At 34.2% G+C, this 13,823-nt stretch overlaps 1 protein-coding gene across 29 annotated transcripts in view; it reads right to left on the minus strand.

Moving 5' to 3' along the window:
- Positions 1–1,380: 1,380 nt before the first annotated feature.
- The window catches only part of LOC139977145 (uncharacterized), a 98,658-nt gene continuing 86,215 nt past the window's right edge, over positions 1,381–13,823 (minus strand). For 26 of the 29 annotated variants that reach the window (XM_071986287.1, XM_071986264.1, XM_071986263.1 and 23 more), the window contains 7 exons: positions 12,872–12,991; positions 8,655–8,768; positions 6,325–6,585; positions 5,486–5,701; positions 4,446–4,781; positions 3,653–3,703; positions 1,381–3,121 (listed from right to left, as the gene is read on the minus strand). In XM_071986287.1, the coding sequence (XP_071842388.1) occupies positions 3,057–3,121; positions 3,653–3,703; positions 4,446–4,781; positions 5,486–5,701; positions 6,325–6,585; positions 8,655–8,768; positions 12,872–12,991 (1,163 nt within the window). In that variant the 3' untranslated portion in view covers positions 1,381–3,056. Of the gene's footprint in view, positions 3,122–3,652; positions 3,704–4,445; positions 4,782–5,485; positions 5,702–6,324; positions 6,586–8,654; positions 8,769–10,289; positions 12,338–12,871; positions 12,992–13,823 lie in introns of those variants that run through there. The other 3 variants (XM_071986257.1, XM_071986267.1, XM_071986285.1) reach the window with 3 other exon arrangements.

Raw genomic sequence — 13,823 nt, forward strand, 5'->3', positions numbered from 1 at the left:
TATTGGTTGATCAGTTTTTTGCTTCTTTGCCAAATGCAGAAGGAATCTATGGGATGGCATGTGTATGTGACACTAACTCGTAAAGTAAGATAACTGGTGTGTAGGTTCCCCTTAGGTAGAACTGGTTTAGGATTGTTGTTGGTTGGTCAAAGGTCAAAACTCTGAAAATACTGATTGTTCACACAATATCTCAAGAAGTAGAATTTGGAGGAAGTTCAAACTTGGTGGATACCTTGCTGTTGGTGGGTAGACTATCTGTAATGTTTTCAATGAATGTCAAAGGTCATTTGAGGTCAACAGAGGGAGAAAGTGAAAATCTTGTAAACCTGATATCTCAAGGAGGGTTGCCTATGCAGTTCTTATATTTGGTATGTGGATTTCCTGTAATTAGTTCAGTGAACCCTATTGTTTGTGGTGGAGGTCAAAGGTCATTTAGGGACAGGGGAGGGCCAAATGTAAATATATCAAAAGAGCTGTATCTCTAGAACCAGAACATGAAAGGAACTTATATATGCATGGTATGATAGCCTTGTGTATTGCATACTTTGTATACAATTTGATGAAGGTCAGAGATCATATAAGGTCACCAGGTGTCAAAACTTGAACACTGTAAATATGAAATGTCAAGATAAAAAACTGCAGTAGCTGGTATCTATAGCTATGGCTTCTCTATAATGAGTACAAGCACCCTATTGTTTTTGTTGGAGGGTACAGGTCATTTGGGCTCAGCAGAGGTTACACTCTGGAAATTTTGAACATGACAGGATTTTATCAGATGCCATATGACTTTCATATAATGATTACAAGAGCCCAGTAATGCTTTGTGAAGGTCACGGGTCATTTGAGATCAGCAAGGGGAGAAGTGTTAAACCATAAAAGCACTGTAGCTGGATAGTTTTGTTTTCTAGTTGAGATTGCTAAAACTGCTTCAAGTCAATGGTGTGGCTAGCAGAAATGAGGCTAGCAATAACTCGCAGTTCAATGAGAAAAGCAATTCCCCGATAGTAAAACCTGGGTCCTTTATTTTGAGATCCTAAGCCCTCTTTCCCTGCCCGTGACAGCCTTGGGACGTGGTCTTCGAATTCACATCATAGACTTGGCAGGGTCTGCATATCACTAAATGCTATTTACACAACAGACTTACTATTTACACAACAGAAGGGTCTGCATATCACTAAACGCTATTCACACAACTGTCTTGGCAGGGTCTTCTCACCACTACACACTATTCATAATGCACATGGAACATATTAACAAACCTTCAATTTGTGCAGATGAAAAGTAACTTTAGACCAAAAGGGAGAGCGGAGAATGTCTTCAGTTGAACATGAACCTTCACGAGAAGTACAAGAAACTTAAAAGAAGAATTTAGAAGAAGTATACTGCCACCACCATTTATTTCTGCAATAATCCATCGTGATAAGGATATCAGAATACATACAATTAAATGGTACTCAGTCAATGAGGGGTGACCACATAGCCCAACCCAAGTAGGATGTATGACAATTAAAAAAAAAATGAGTCCCAAAAGGAATTTGGCAACATACTTTACAATGAAAAACTTTTTTGGTTCATGCAATACACCAATGAAGTAAACTTCAGGTAGCAGTATTGAACAGGTCTTTATTTGATGTCTTGAATGACCTGTAGAATACCTGCAGAGTTTTAAATCTACCTTTTGAGGGAGTAAAAATCAACATTCACTGCCAGAGTGATTTTGACTGAAAGTTAACTTAACAATAAGAAAGGTAGATATAATAAGGAAAGGATGCCAGCAATCAGAAACTCAGAAAAGAGTGGCAAGGAAATACAATGAAATACAATACAATGTGCTAAAACTTTACAAAGGAAGGGAAGTGTGACAGAGTTAAATATGTGTCAAAAATATGACCTTGTTTTTTATGGTTTTAATTGAATTCTGACAATGCAACGTAATGAGGAGAGTCACTGGGTGGTTGGTAAATTAAACATTATTGCCACCTTATGATAGCCTTCATCAACTAAACCAGTTAAATATGCACAGCAGAAAAATCAATTCGTTATGATAGAAGGCACCATTCTGCCTTGCAGCCAAATGGTCAGTATCATCATACGTTGGTCCTATTATTGGGTCCAACCTTCTTGGCGGTTACACCAATTAGCTATACATACCATCTTTTCTCACACTTAGCATGTGGAGGAGAATATCTGAATGAACAGTAATATTTAAACCCTGCTCATTTCTGAGCACCAAGTAGTTTCATACCAATGAAGTATGATAAGAAGTATGAAAAAAAAGAAGATACAATTGGATAATATTAACTTCTAAGAAAACGGTTAGGTCTCAAAGAGATGAATACACAAAGAAAGTCTGAATAATATCTGCATTTTCTGAATACTATTATAACTGAACGAGAAATTTGAATATTCATATCTGCACAGCAGATAAGTAGCATACAACTGTTTCCTCTGAAACTTTTTTCCCCTGAGAAATTCATTCCAACCATTTTCGGCCATCGGCATAGATGCTGATAGCAAACTGTTAAAGTGAATTCAGTCGGCAGCTTAATTAAACTGCTAAAAGTAAATATGACACTTGGGTTTACCAGAAACTCAGACAACATATACCTTGATTTATGAAAATGCATCATAAGTGAATCAAACAGATTGCAAAACTAATCCTAGGTTTAGGTAAACATTTCAGAATGAATTTTAGGTTCTATACACATTTTGAGAATGAATTTTAGATTTAATAAACAATTTGAAAATGATTCATAGGATGAAAAATTTCATGTCAATGTATCTTAAGGTGAAAACATTCAGTCATGTGGTGAATAATAGAAAACAGCCCGTCAATAAATTTAGTTTGAATCTAATTTTACCAACTCCCCTTAAAAACAGAGTGGTAAAGTTTGTAGGATATCAATATCAATATGCATCCCTCAAATTCATGTTATGCTCTTAAGGTATAAAAATAGAAAACAAAAATGCAGAAAAAGAAACCTAAGGAAAAGATAAGTAATTATAACCACCACCATTATTTTTTTTTAGCAGAGCCTTGTTGACTTTTGCAATGCCTAGGACTTGTTGAATTTCAGAAGTAAATCTGTAAGGGCAGCAGCACTATATTTCCATTCAGTTTCTGTGGTATGTGGAAAAAGGGGAAGAAGAAGAAAAAGACAGAACTGAATGCAACTGGATCATGGTAAAGGCGTTGATGCTTAAACTAATTATACACCAATATGCAAAATGTGCATGCATTTATTCTCTTATCAAATAATCGGAACCAGCCCGATTATGAAAAAAATTAATCAGTAATCGTTATTTTCTGTTTAAGCAAAATCGTTTGAACACTAGCTTTATGGTATGACTATGGACAAAAGGAGGAACACAATATTTGAAACTGAAAAAAGAAAGGGTAGTGCATTGTGAAGATGTCATAAATGTCACACAAAGGTCACACATTGGACATATGTTGTTTGGCTCTTCCTGGCATTGTTACACACTTCAAAGGTGCAGAGTAAGCGTTGATAAGGCTTTATGTCTGATACTTTCACATCAAATAATCCCAAAATGAACTTACAAACTTTGTCAATAACTTTATCAATAAATTAATCATGGTTTGTATAGTTCTTTACACCAAATTTAACTGTCACTGCAGATTATCACTCACCAGTCACATTAGCTCCAATGGATCGACGTTTCCTTCCCATTGGTATAGCTTCTAAACCAAAGAAATATAAAAATCAAATTATTGTACATGTTATCTTTGTTGCCTTCAGAAATGTGAGGATGAGGGTACATGATGTAAATATGCAGGGCTCCAATTGACCTTTGGGGCAGAGGTCACATTGTTAGTCAGCAGTCATACCAATTGCCGTCACACCTTTAAGAATGATCTGACATCAACAAACTGCAGTGGCCCTTTAATCAAGTTGCAGTAGGTGCCTTCATAATGATCTGGATCAGGACTCAGAAATTTCAACCAATCTCAAGTGATATAGGCAGCAGCAGTAAACATTAAAGATCTAGATGTACAGGTTTACAAGTGATTTCAAGAATTGGTGCTGTTTGCTGTCATTTTCTGTACGTGCTTTTTTCTAAAGTTGGTAAAAAATGCCTTTGTTCCGTTATGAAAGCTACAACATTGCCATCGTGACCTCGCATTTCAATAATAAATAGGCTACAAGGCAATACCTAACTTACCCTTAACGTGTTGTCAAGGTTCTATCTATCATTGATGACTTTTAATCTGAAACAACACTTGTATATAATGATGCATGTGAAATAGGAATATTCAAGTCTTGCAGGAAGTTGACAAAGTGGAAGGAGAAACTTTGTCCAACTACAGACACTGGGGTGATAGCTTAGAAAAACAGAAACTTTTTATGATATAAGTTATTATGCTAATTGTGTGGTTATATGCAAAGCAATAAAATGAGTAAAACTACATACAATCAGCTTACCTTCTATTTGGAAGACAAATCCTCTACCCGCAAGAGCATTTTCAGAGGTACTCACAAAACTAATCCAGAGTGTGTTGCCACCAATTACAATTTCACCTGAACTTCCTGATGTGTCATAGGTATTCAAAACATTATTTCCAATGACCCCACCGGCACCAATGGAGAGCCTATCAGCAAGGTTGTTATCAGGCGGGGGTACCATGAAAAAGAGAAGTGTGGCCTCTAAGTTGACAGTTGATGTCACCACAGTATTATATGTCATGCCTTGTGGATAGGGATCAGGAAATGATACTGAAGTAACAAAGAAGCTTTGCTGTGATTGCGGATCAAAGACTCCTGTTTTAAGAAAAAAATGAAATCATATATTTACATTGTTATATGCAAGTACAATTCTTCATGAAATTGTAAAATTGATACACAGGTCAAATATATCTCTTCTTTTAATTAAAAATGATCTGGAAAGATAACTGTAGTCATTCAGTGTTTTTTTTTTTAAAGACAAGAACATGAAAGCTTTGATTTTCTTGCTGCTGTTACACAACTGACAAACTAAAAGTAATTGAGAATTTGATAGCAGTAACTGATTCATTACAACAGTAAACACGGTGGAGTAAGTGACATTTGATCAGACACTCTTTACTTTACTACCACTGTGGTATCACTACTAACACATTATAGTGATGGGACGGTAAATAAAAGAATTGCTCCCAGATACACATTCCCAACTTTGGTCAGTTCTGCGGGTAGTTCATTCATCATTCATTTAAATATTGAACTTAAAATCATATTAAAATTAAAGGAAAATACAAAGAAGAAAACACACCCCCCACTCCCCCTTCACACAAAAAACACACTTAACAGTTTTTGAGTTTTCAATGAACATTTCTTTGATTGCTGTTGTAGGCTGATGCAGTAGTTTGGTTTGAGTGTATAGTTTACTTAAGATATTACTGATGTATATCACCAATAGAAAATTACGGTAGCTGGGGATTTTCAATACTCTAAATACAATTATAACTATGGGATTTGATTGCACTTACTTGCAAAACAACATTGGCTTTGTGATTGGCCAGAAGAACATGTGCAGCAGACATCAACAGGGTTCGTTGAAGTCACAAGGGCATTATTTGCTGCAGTACAAGATGATACTTGTCCTGCTGGACACACCGGATTGGTAAATGAAACCCTTACCATACCATTTCCAACTTGTGTTTCTGTTACCTGACCAGGGCATTCTGCAAATGTTTGTGTCACAGCTAAGGGTAGAAACAGACAATTACAATCATAAACTCTATCAGAGCCATAGAGGATTCAACAAATCGGTTTGGATAAATATAAAACTGTAGGAATGATACAATCAAGCACAGAGATTTTAAAGCGGCTTTGTGCATTTAGGTCATCAATATGGTTACAAAACCTACAGAATATCACAGATTATTCATAATCATAGTAATCAATGAATTACCAAACATTCTTCCACCTACACATAATTTATCTGATTTTGCCTATCAATGTTACTTGAATTGTTTTTTAATCATACATTACTTGATATGGAAATTGGTCACTAGTCAAGCTCAAAACTAAAATATTTACAATTATTTTGATTATTATGTTAACAGATAATGTGTTTAGAGTTAGGGCAAGTACTTATTTGGTCCCCATCTTAGTTCAAGTTCAAACTGTCCTCATGTTCTGATATGTCTGACTAATGACAAGCAAAGAAAGAGAATGTCTGCAACATTATTGTAAATAACATTGAACCAAAGACACACCGTATTAATAGCCAGTTAAGCAAAACAAACAAAAGCACAAACAATAAGTCAGAAAAAACAAGTACAGAATCAGAAGAAAGTAGAAAACACAGGGAGTGAAAGGATACCTTCATTAACTTGAACAATAAATAAACATTCGCTTTGCAGGCCTTCATTATCTTGGCAAGTACAAGTGACAGAAGTAGCACCCAGAGGAAAGCTTGTATCTGAAGCAGGGTCACAAGAAGCAAATAATGTGCCTTGTTCTGCATCCATGCAGGTTGGAGTTGTAAATGTCGCTACTGCTGAGGTACTCCCCGTAGGTGCAGTCACCACAATTTGCTCTGTTGGACAGTTTGGTTCACTTGGTGCTTGGTTACCTGCCTCTGCTAGCAAAAAAGTTTTTGTTACAAGCTGTTAGTGTTAACCAAAGCATTTAATGACCAATAAAAAAATTTAAAAAAAAAAAAGTTTTTTCCCCTCTTTGCTCCTGATTAAGAATTAACCTTCAACTCCTAATGTTGTCTTTGAGATTTGCTGACACATCTGTTTAATCAAACAAAGGTCCAATTTCAGACATGTTTTACTAGATGGAAGTCATTTTGCTATTAAATAATGAATACTTCCTATCCTAAAACTGCTGCTCTGGACACTTTTCTATTTAATAATTAATAAATTAATTATTTAACTAATTTGCAAACCAAACTGAACAGATTGAATTTTTTTGATAGTTCTTTGAATTGTTTGAAACAGATACTTTCTATCCTAAAACTGCTGCTCTTGAGACACTTTTCCATTTAATAATAATTAATTAATTTGCAAACCAAATTGAACAGATTGAATTTTTTTGATAGTTCTTTGAATTGTTTGAAACAGATACTTTCTATCCTAAAACTGCTGCTCTTGAGACACTTTTCCATTTAATAATCATTAATTAATTAATTTGCAAACCACACTGAACAGGATTGAATTTTTTTGATAGTTCAATGAATTGTTTGAAATGGATTTCTGTATCAATTCTTGTCAAGGAACTTCACCAAAGGCAACTTAAAATGGTTCGTGTCTATTGAAATATCGTAAATAATAGCTTTGACATAAATGCTATTTGTTAGAGTGGTCCCTCCATTTAGTACAAAAAGAAACACAGACAAAGATATCATTCAATTAGTGGAAAGTTCTCAATGATTTTGGTTTACTTTAGGCAAACTATTAGAAAAGGATGATGATATTTTCCTTTGGTGATTTGTTGATCAACATTATTAAATTATACAGGAGTAAGAGTGCCTATCGTTTTGATCATGTCAGGACATTTTTCAGAGCTTAACTGAAACAAAAACAAAGAGACCCCTTTGACCTCACTAATATTGCTTGCTCTTTCCACCAAATCATCTTTCTGTCCTTCTATCTCCTGTAAATTTGTGTTCTTAGTCTTTGTTTTGTACAGGCAGTGGATGTAGAAAACCAACAGAATATTGATAATTCAAGTATCCAAATTCAACCAACAGACAGACCATTTTAACAATAAGCAATAGATGTGGCATACAAACTACACAGACAAAAGACACATATAATGTATGAACAATTTGACTTCCTTTGCAAGAAATGTTGCGAGAAAAATATCTGAAAGAAAAAAGCCAAAACAACAACAACAAACAAAGTAACAATTTACAAGGAAACAGGAGAGAAAGCTGATGCAAGATACATATTTAACATTGATATGGATGATTGCAAATAGCCTTTAGCTGAGAAGTACATGGGAATAATCTTGATTAGCAGATTGTGTTTAAATGGCCACAAGACATACAACTTTGGCCAAAAAGATTGCCTTTAAATTTTAAGAGCTGTGACATACAAGCAAGCATACATGCCATTGGTCAAGCAGATTTGTCTTCGGTGGAGTGCACTTGTCTACAAGACATATTTAGGTCACAAAAAGGGGTTGATTTCATAATTTTGATTCCTGTCTGTAGCATTAAGATATGTTTCAACACATTGTTCTGTATCACTACAATAGGTGAAAACCAAACAGACAGTTGAAATCAATGACTGTAATATAAAGAAACTGAAGACAAAAGCATATATAGTTCCCAAAGAGGACTGAACAATAACATTCCAGAGGTTTTTAAAGGCTACACATTGATTTAGTTTCAGGAAAACAAATTTTGATCTTGCCTACAAAAACACTTATGTTACAGGTATCTGGATAAAACTGAAAGATAACATGATATTGTTAAACCTACTGAATCTACAACTAAATTTTACTTTCAAATCTGCTTCAGTGTTATTACCTTTGTCCACTGTTGGCCATTGTCATCTCCTTATATCCCATACCTTTACCATGTAAGACACACTGAAACAAGACAACTATTTTTTTTCCTTCAGGTTATCTGATGCTACTGTGGGGATGCATTTCTGGAATCAATGTATCTGTACTATGAAGACCAAGTGGTGTACTTACGTGTTTGACAGTTCGTGCCTGAGAATCCTGCGACACACGTACATTGGAAGGTATTACCAAAAGCAGTGCAGGTACCACCATTTAGACAAGGTGATCCACTACAGGGATTATTAACTAGTGACAAAGAGATTGGGAAATATAGAAACCATTAATGCCAGAAAAAATCATTAAGATATAAAGATACAAAGAAAAATATATGTGAAAGATCTTGAAAGATCTTCCATACACAGGTTAATAAAACATGTATAGCACATAAAAGATCCAACCTAGATATATACTAGAGTTACAAAACTAATTTTTAATCCATACACAGGTTAATGAAACATGTATATCACATAAAAGATCCAACCTAGATATATACTAGAGATACAAAACTAATTTTTAATCCATACACAGGTTAATGAAACATGTATATCACATAAAAGATCCTACCTAGATATATACTAGAGTTACAAAACTAATTTTTAATCCATACACAGGTTAATGAAACATGTATATCACATAAAAGATCCAACCTAGATATATACTAGAGTTACAAAACTAATTTTTAATCCATACACAGGTTAATGAAACATGTATATCACATAAAAGATCCTACCTAGATATATGCTAGAGTTACAAAACTAATTTTTAATCCATACACAGGTTAGTGAAACATGTATAGCACATAAAAGATCCAACCTAGATATATATTAGAGTTACAAAACTAATTTTTAATCCATACACAGGTTAATGAAACATGTATATCACATAAAAGATCCAACCTAGATATATACTAGAGATACAAAACTAATTTTTAATCCATACACAGGTTAGTGAAACATGTATATCACATAAAAGATCCAACCTAGATATATATTAGAGTTACAAAACTAATTTTTAATCCATACACAGGTTAATGAAACATGTATATCACATAAAAGATCCAACCTAGATATATACTAGAGATACAAAACTAATTTTTAATCCATACACAGGTTAGTGAAACATGTATATCACATAAAAGATCCAACCTAGATATATATTAGAGTTACAAAACTAATTTTTAATCCATACACAGGTTAATGAAACATGTATATCACATAAAAGATCCAACCTAGATATATACTAGAGATACAAAACTAATTTTTAATCCATACACAGGTTAGTGAAACATGTATATCACATAAAAGATCCAACCTAGATATATACTAGAGATACAAAACTAATTTTTAATCCATACACAGGTTAATGAAACATGTATATCACATAAAAGATCCTACCTAGATATATGCTAGAGTTACAAAACTAATTTTTAATCCATACACAGGTTAGTGAAACATGTATAGCACATAAAAGATCCAACCTAGATATATACTAGAGTTACAAAACTAATTTTTAATCCATACACAGGTTAATGAAACATGTATATCACATAAAAGATCCTACCTAGATATATATTAGAGTTACAAAATTAATTTTTAATCCATACACAGGTTAATGAAAAACATGTATAGCATATAAAAGATCCTACCTAGATAGAATACTGCATCTCTAACATGAGCTTCAGTTACACACTTGATATGTATCAGTAGATGTGAAATCCTACCAGCCATGATAAATATTCACTGGTATATATTAGGCTAGTTATTACTTCAGTGGCCTGGCATGGGTTGTAGTCAATGTAGTACTGTACCACCATTTTTACCCATGGGTGTTAAATGCCATTGTATAGACCAGAAAGTCATGATAGAACATGTTTGCAGCTCGTTATGCTAAATTGACAACTTTTGTTATGTATGATAGGTATTAATTAGCATGAGCTGACAGTATCATTTATTTTGGGAAGTATATAGCAACTGTCATTTGGAATATTCATACATCACTCAGTGTGCTTATGTTCCAGTTGGGTTTTGCTTTGATCCCTAAGTAAACTGCATAGCTTAACTTGGTATACAAAGCTTTCTAGGCCAAGTTCTGAAGCTGGTTTGGACTTGTTCTTTTTGATTCTAAGAATGAGAACTGTATACTGTGGGGTTGAAGTTCAATAAATATTCGATTGAAACCCTAAACAGCTGTCACATATGATAATCCCAGCCTATGAAACATATTTTACATATAAGAATCTGGATGAACATTACAGGTATTTATAATGTTGTTAGGTTTAGTTACTATAACAGCTTTGTGCATATTTCATGTGACTAGACATAACACTAGTAGTCCTATGGAAAATTGCACTACTTAGTGCAGTGAAGCAGGAGGAAAGTGGAATAAGTCAAGCTAGGTAGTGGCAGACTGAACCACTCCTAAGATTCTTTTATTTTCAACATTCTATAGTTCATTGTAGTCCTATGGCAACTTGTTTTAGTTATGTAGGATTCACTGAGACAAAGTTGAATAAAGTTAACAAAGGCAAAATTGAACACAACCAGGCACCAATGGATTATTCAGGGCAATTTTTAATGGTAGTTCTGACATCCCAGGTGACAAAATATCTTTTCTGATAACCAAAATCAGCTGTGGACAAACAGTTGTTAACATAAAATTCAGTGTGAACAATAATCAAATACCCCAAATAGGTACAATGATGAATTGGTATCATTGCTAACCTGGTGATCTATTTCCAAACCTACACATCTCTCCCACAGTTTATATATTTGTAAGCTTAGTTTGCTACATTAACTACAGGCAAGCAAATTGTAAGGCCTGGTTGTCTGAGGAACAACCCGAAAAAAATCCATCATAACAGTTTGCCCTGATTATTTGCACAAGTGCCACCATTTTGGCAAAGGTCAACAGCACAAAAGATGGTAACAAAACTGGTCAGATTGGATCTTGGGCTTTGACTTCCAGACTGTGACAGCCCCGTTCCACAATTTACTTGTGTCATTAATGCAAACCAGAATGCTAATAGGCTAACTGATTTCTAAAAACATTGTATCAAGAACATCTTATTGTAAAACTGCAAACAAGATTTTCAAGTTTTGACGACCATTGTTGACCTTATGTGATCAGCAACTTAGGGTTTGCCCTCAAGTTTAAGGTTCAACCATGGTTTACCTATTGAGTTATCATGTCTATACCTTTGCCTCATAAAAACAATTGAGTTCTTTCAAAACACTGGATCCACATTGAAGATTTTAAGTTCATTCAAGCTCTACTATTTGAGAGACTGTGTTTACATGGTTTTCAAACTTTGACCTCTCGACCTCAAATCACCTTGAACTAGTGTTGCTGCCATTTAACTTTTAACCATTAAACAAATAAATGTACCAATAAATGCTCAAAAAAATTGTGCCCTAACATTAGGCTACTATCACTCAGTGTTTTTGACCTACTAATCGGAAAGCATGTACATGGCTATCAAACCATGTCGGATATGACCCTTTAAACTGTGAGGGATTCTGAAGAAAAAATTGTTTACCAATAACGCTACCTCAAAAATCTAGAAAAACCAATAGGGATGATAAACTCATTAAGGTGTCACCACATTCTAAATAAAATATTCTTCAAAGCTGCTATTAGAGTTATCATGTTTACAGGGTTTCAAACTTCATGTGACCTTAAATGACCTCTACAAAAAACAATGTGGGTTCTTGTACTTGATGAAGTGCATACCGATACCAAGTATGAACTAATACAGCTTATTTTTTATCACATGTATACACACTCACACTCGCCTTTAGCACAGGCTGGATTATTAATTTATCAAGACCAGATGACAGATCTAGCTAAGCTGCGTAACAAATTACCAAACTTAATAATGTTAATTAGTTTTTAATTTGTTAGGTTTATTAATAAGCGTGTCTTCCAAACTTAATCAATGTTACATTGAAAAGAGAAGATGACTTGAGAATTATAGAGAGAATAGAAAATTAAATTTGATTTGACATCAATTAGTAGTCATATTGGTAGTAAAGGTTTCTATAAATAATTGAATTGACCTTCATTCAAATGAAACCTCTTATACTTCCCCTTACTATATTTCTAATATCAATTTTGGGATGATCCTTGTCTCAGGGAGTTTCATTCATTATGTAGCATGGAGATTCATAAACATCCTTACTGAGGACCACTGTACATGCATGACTTAAAGTTACTCAAGTAACTCCTAATGGCAGACTGTCAATATATTAACATATTTACCATGTTTTAGTACATCAGTTCAGGCTGTAATAATTGAATATATCTCAGTATTTGTTAGCAAACTTTACGTATATATATACATGTAGACTTACCTGGCACCTCACAGAAGGTTCCAGTAAATGTGGCGAGACATTGACATGTGAAGATAACTCCATTTGTAATGCACGTGCCGCCATTTTGACATACAACATTTGTGCATGGATTGACTGGAGCTGAAGTGAAGTACAAAAGACAAAATTATTTCAAAATAGAATGTCCTGAATACAGCAAGTATAGGTTTTGAAAGTGCAAAGGTAACACAATAGCTGAAAGAAAGGAAAAGAAATGGAGTGGCTAAAAAATATGAAATGCATTAGTCAATTAATCAAAGTTGGTGGCACAGACATGAATTTAGCCTTGGTCAAGTCGTTTGTAATACTCTTTTTTCTCACATGCAAACTGTACATGCCTCAGAGTCTGTTTCTGGCTACCACGAATGTGCTTGCCCACTGCATTTTACATGCCCGAGGATCTGTCCGATACAATTGTCTTGGACATTTCTCCAAAGAGGGGCATGAACTTATGCAAACCACAAAATCTTTATTCATATTATTATTATAATGAAATTGCATGTCATGCGAGATTATGTTTCTTTCACAGAAATTAGCAAGATTTCATAATTTTGATTCCTGTCTGTGGCATAAAGATATGTTTCAACACATTGTTCTGTATCACTACCAATAGGTGAACACCAAACAGACAGCTGATATCAACCACCTTTATGTTAAGAAACAGAAAACAAAAAAGCATACATAGGACTCAAAGGGGATTGGACAATATCATTCCACAGATTCTTCAAAGGCTACACATTGATTTAGTGTCAGGCTAAAATTGTTTGATCTTGCCTACAAAAACACTAATGTTACAGGTATCTGGATAAAGCTGAAAGATAACATGATATTGGTAAACTACTGAATATACAACTAAATTTTACTTTCAAATCTGTTTCAGTGTAATTACCTTTGTCCATCCACTGTTGGCCATATAATTTTATATAATTTTCCT

The sequence above is a fragment of the Apostichopus japonicus genome, chromosome 12 (assembly GCF_037975245.1).
Source record: "Apostichopus japonicus isolate 1M-3 chromosome 12, ASM3797524v1, whole genome shotgun sequence".
Lineage (NCBI taxonomy): Eukaryota > Metazoa > Echinodermata > Holothuroidea > Aspidochirotida > Stichopodidae > Apostichopus > Apostichopus japonicus.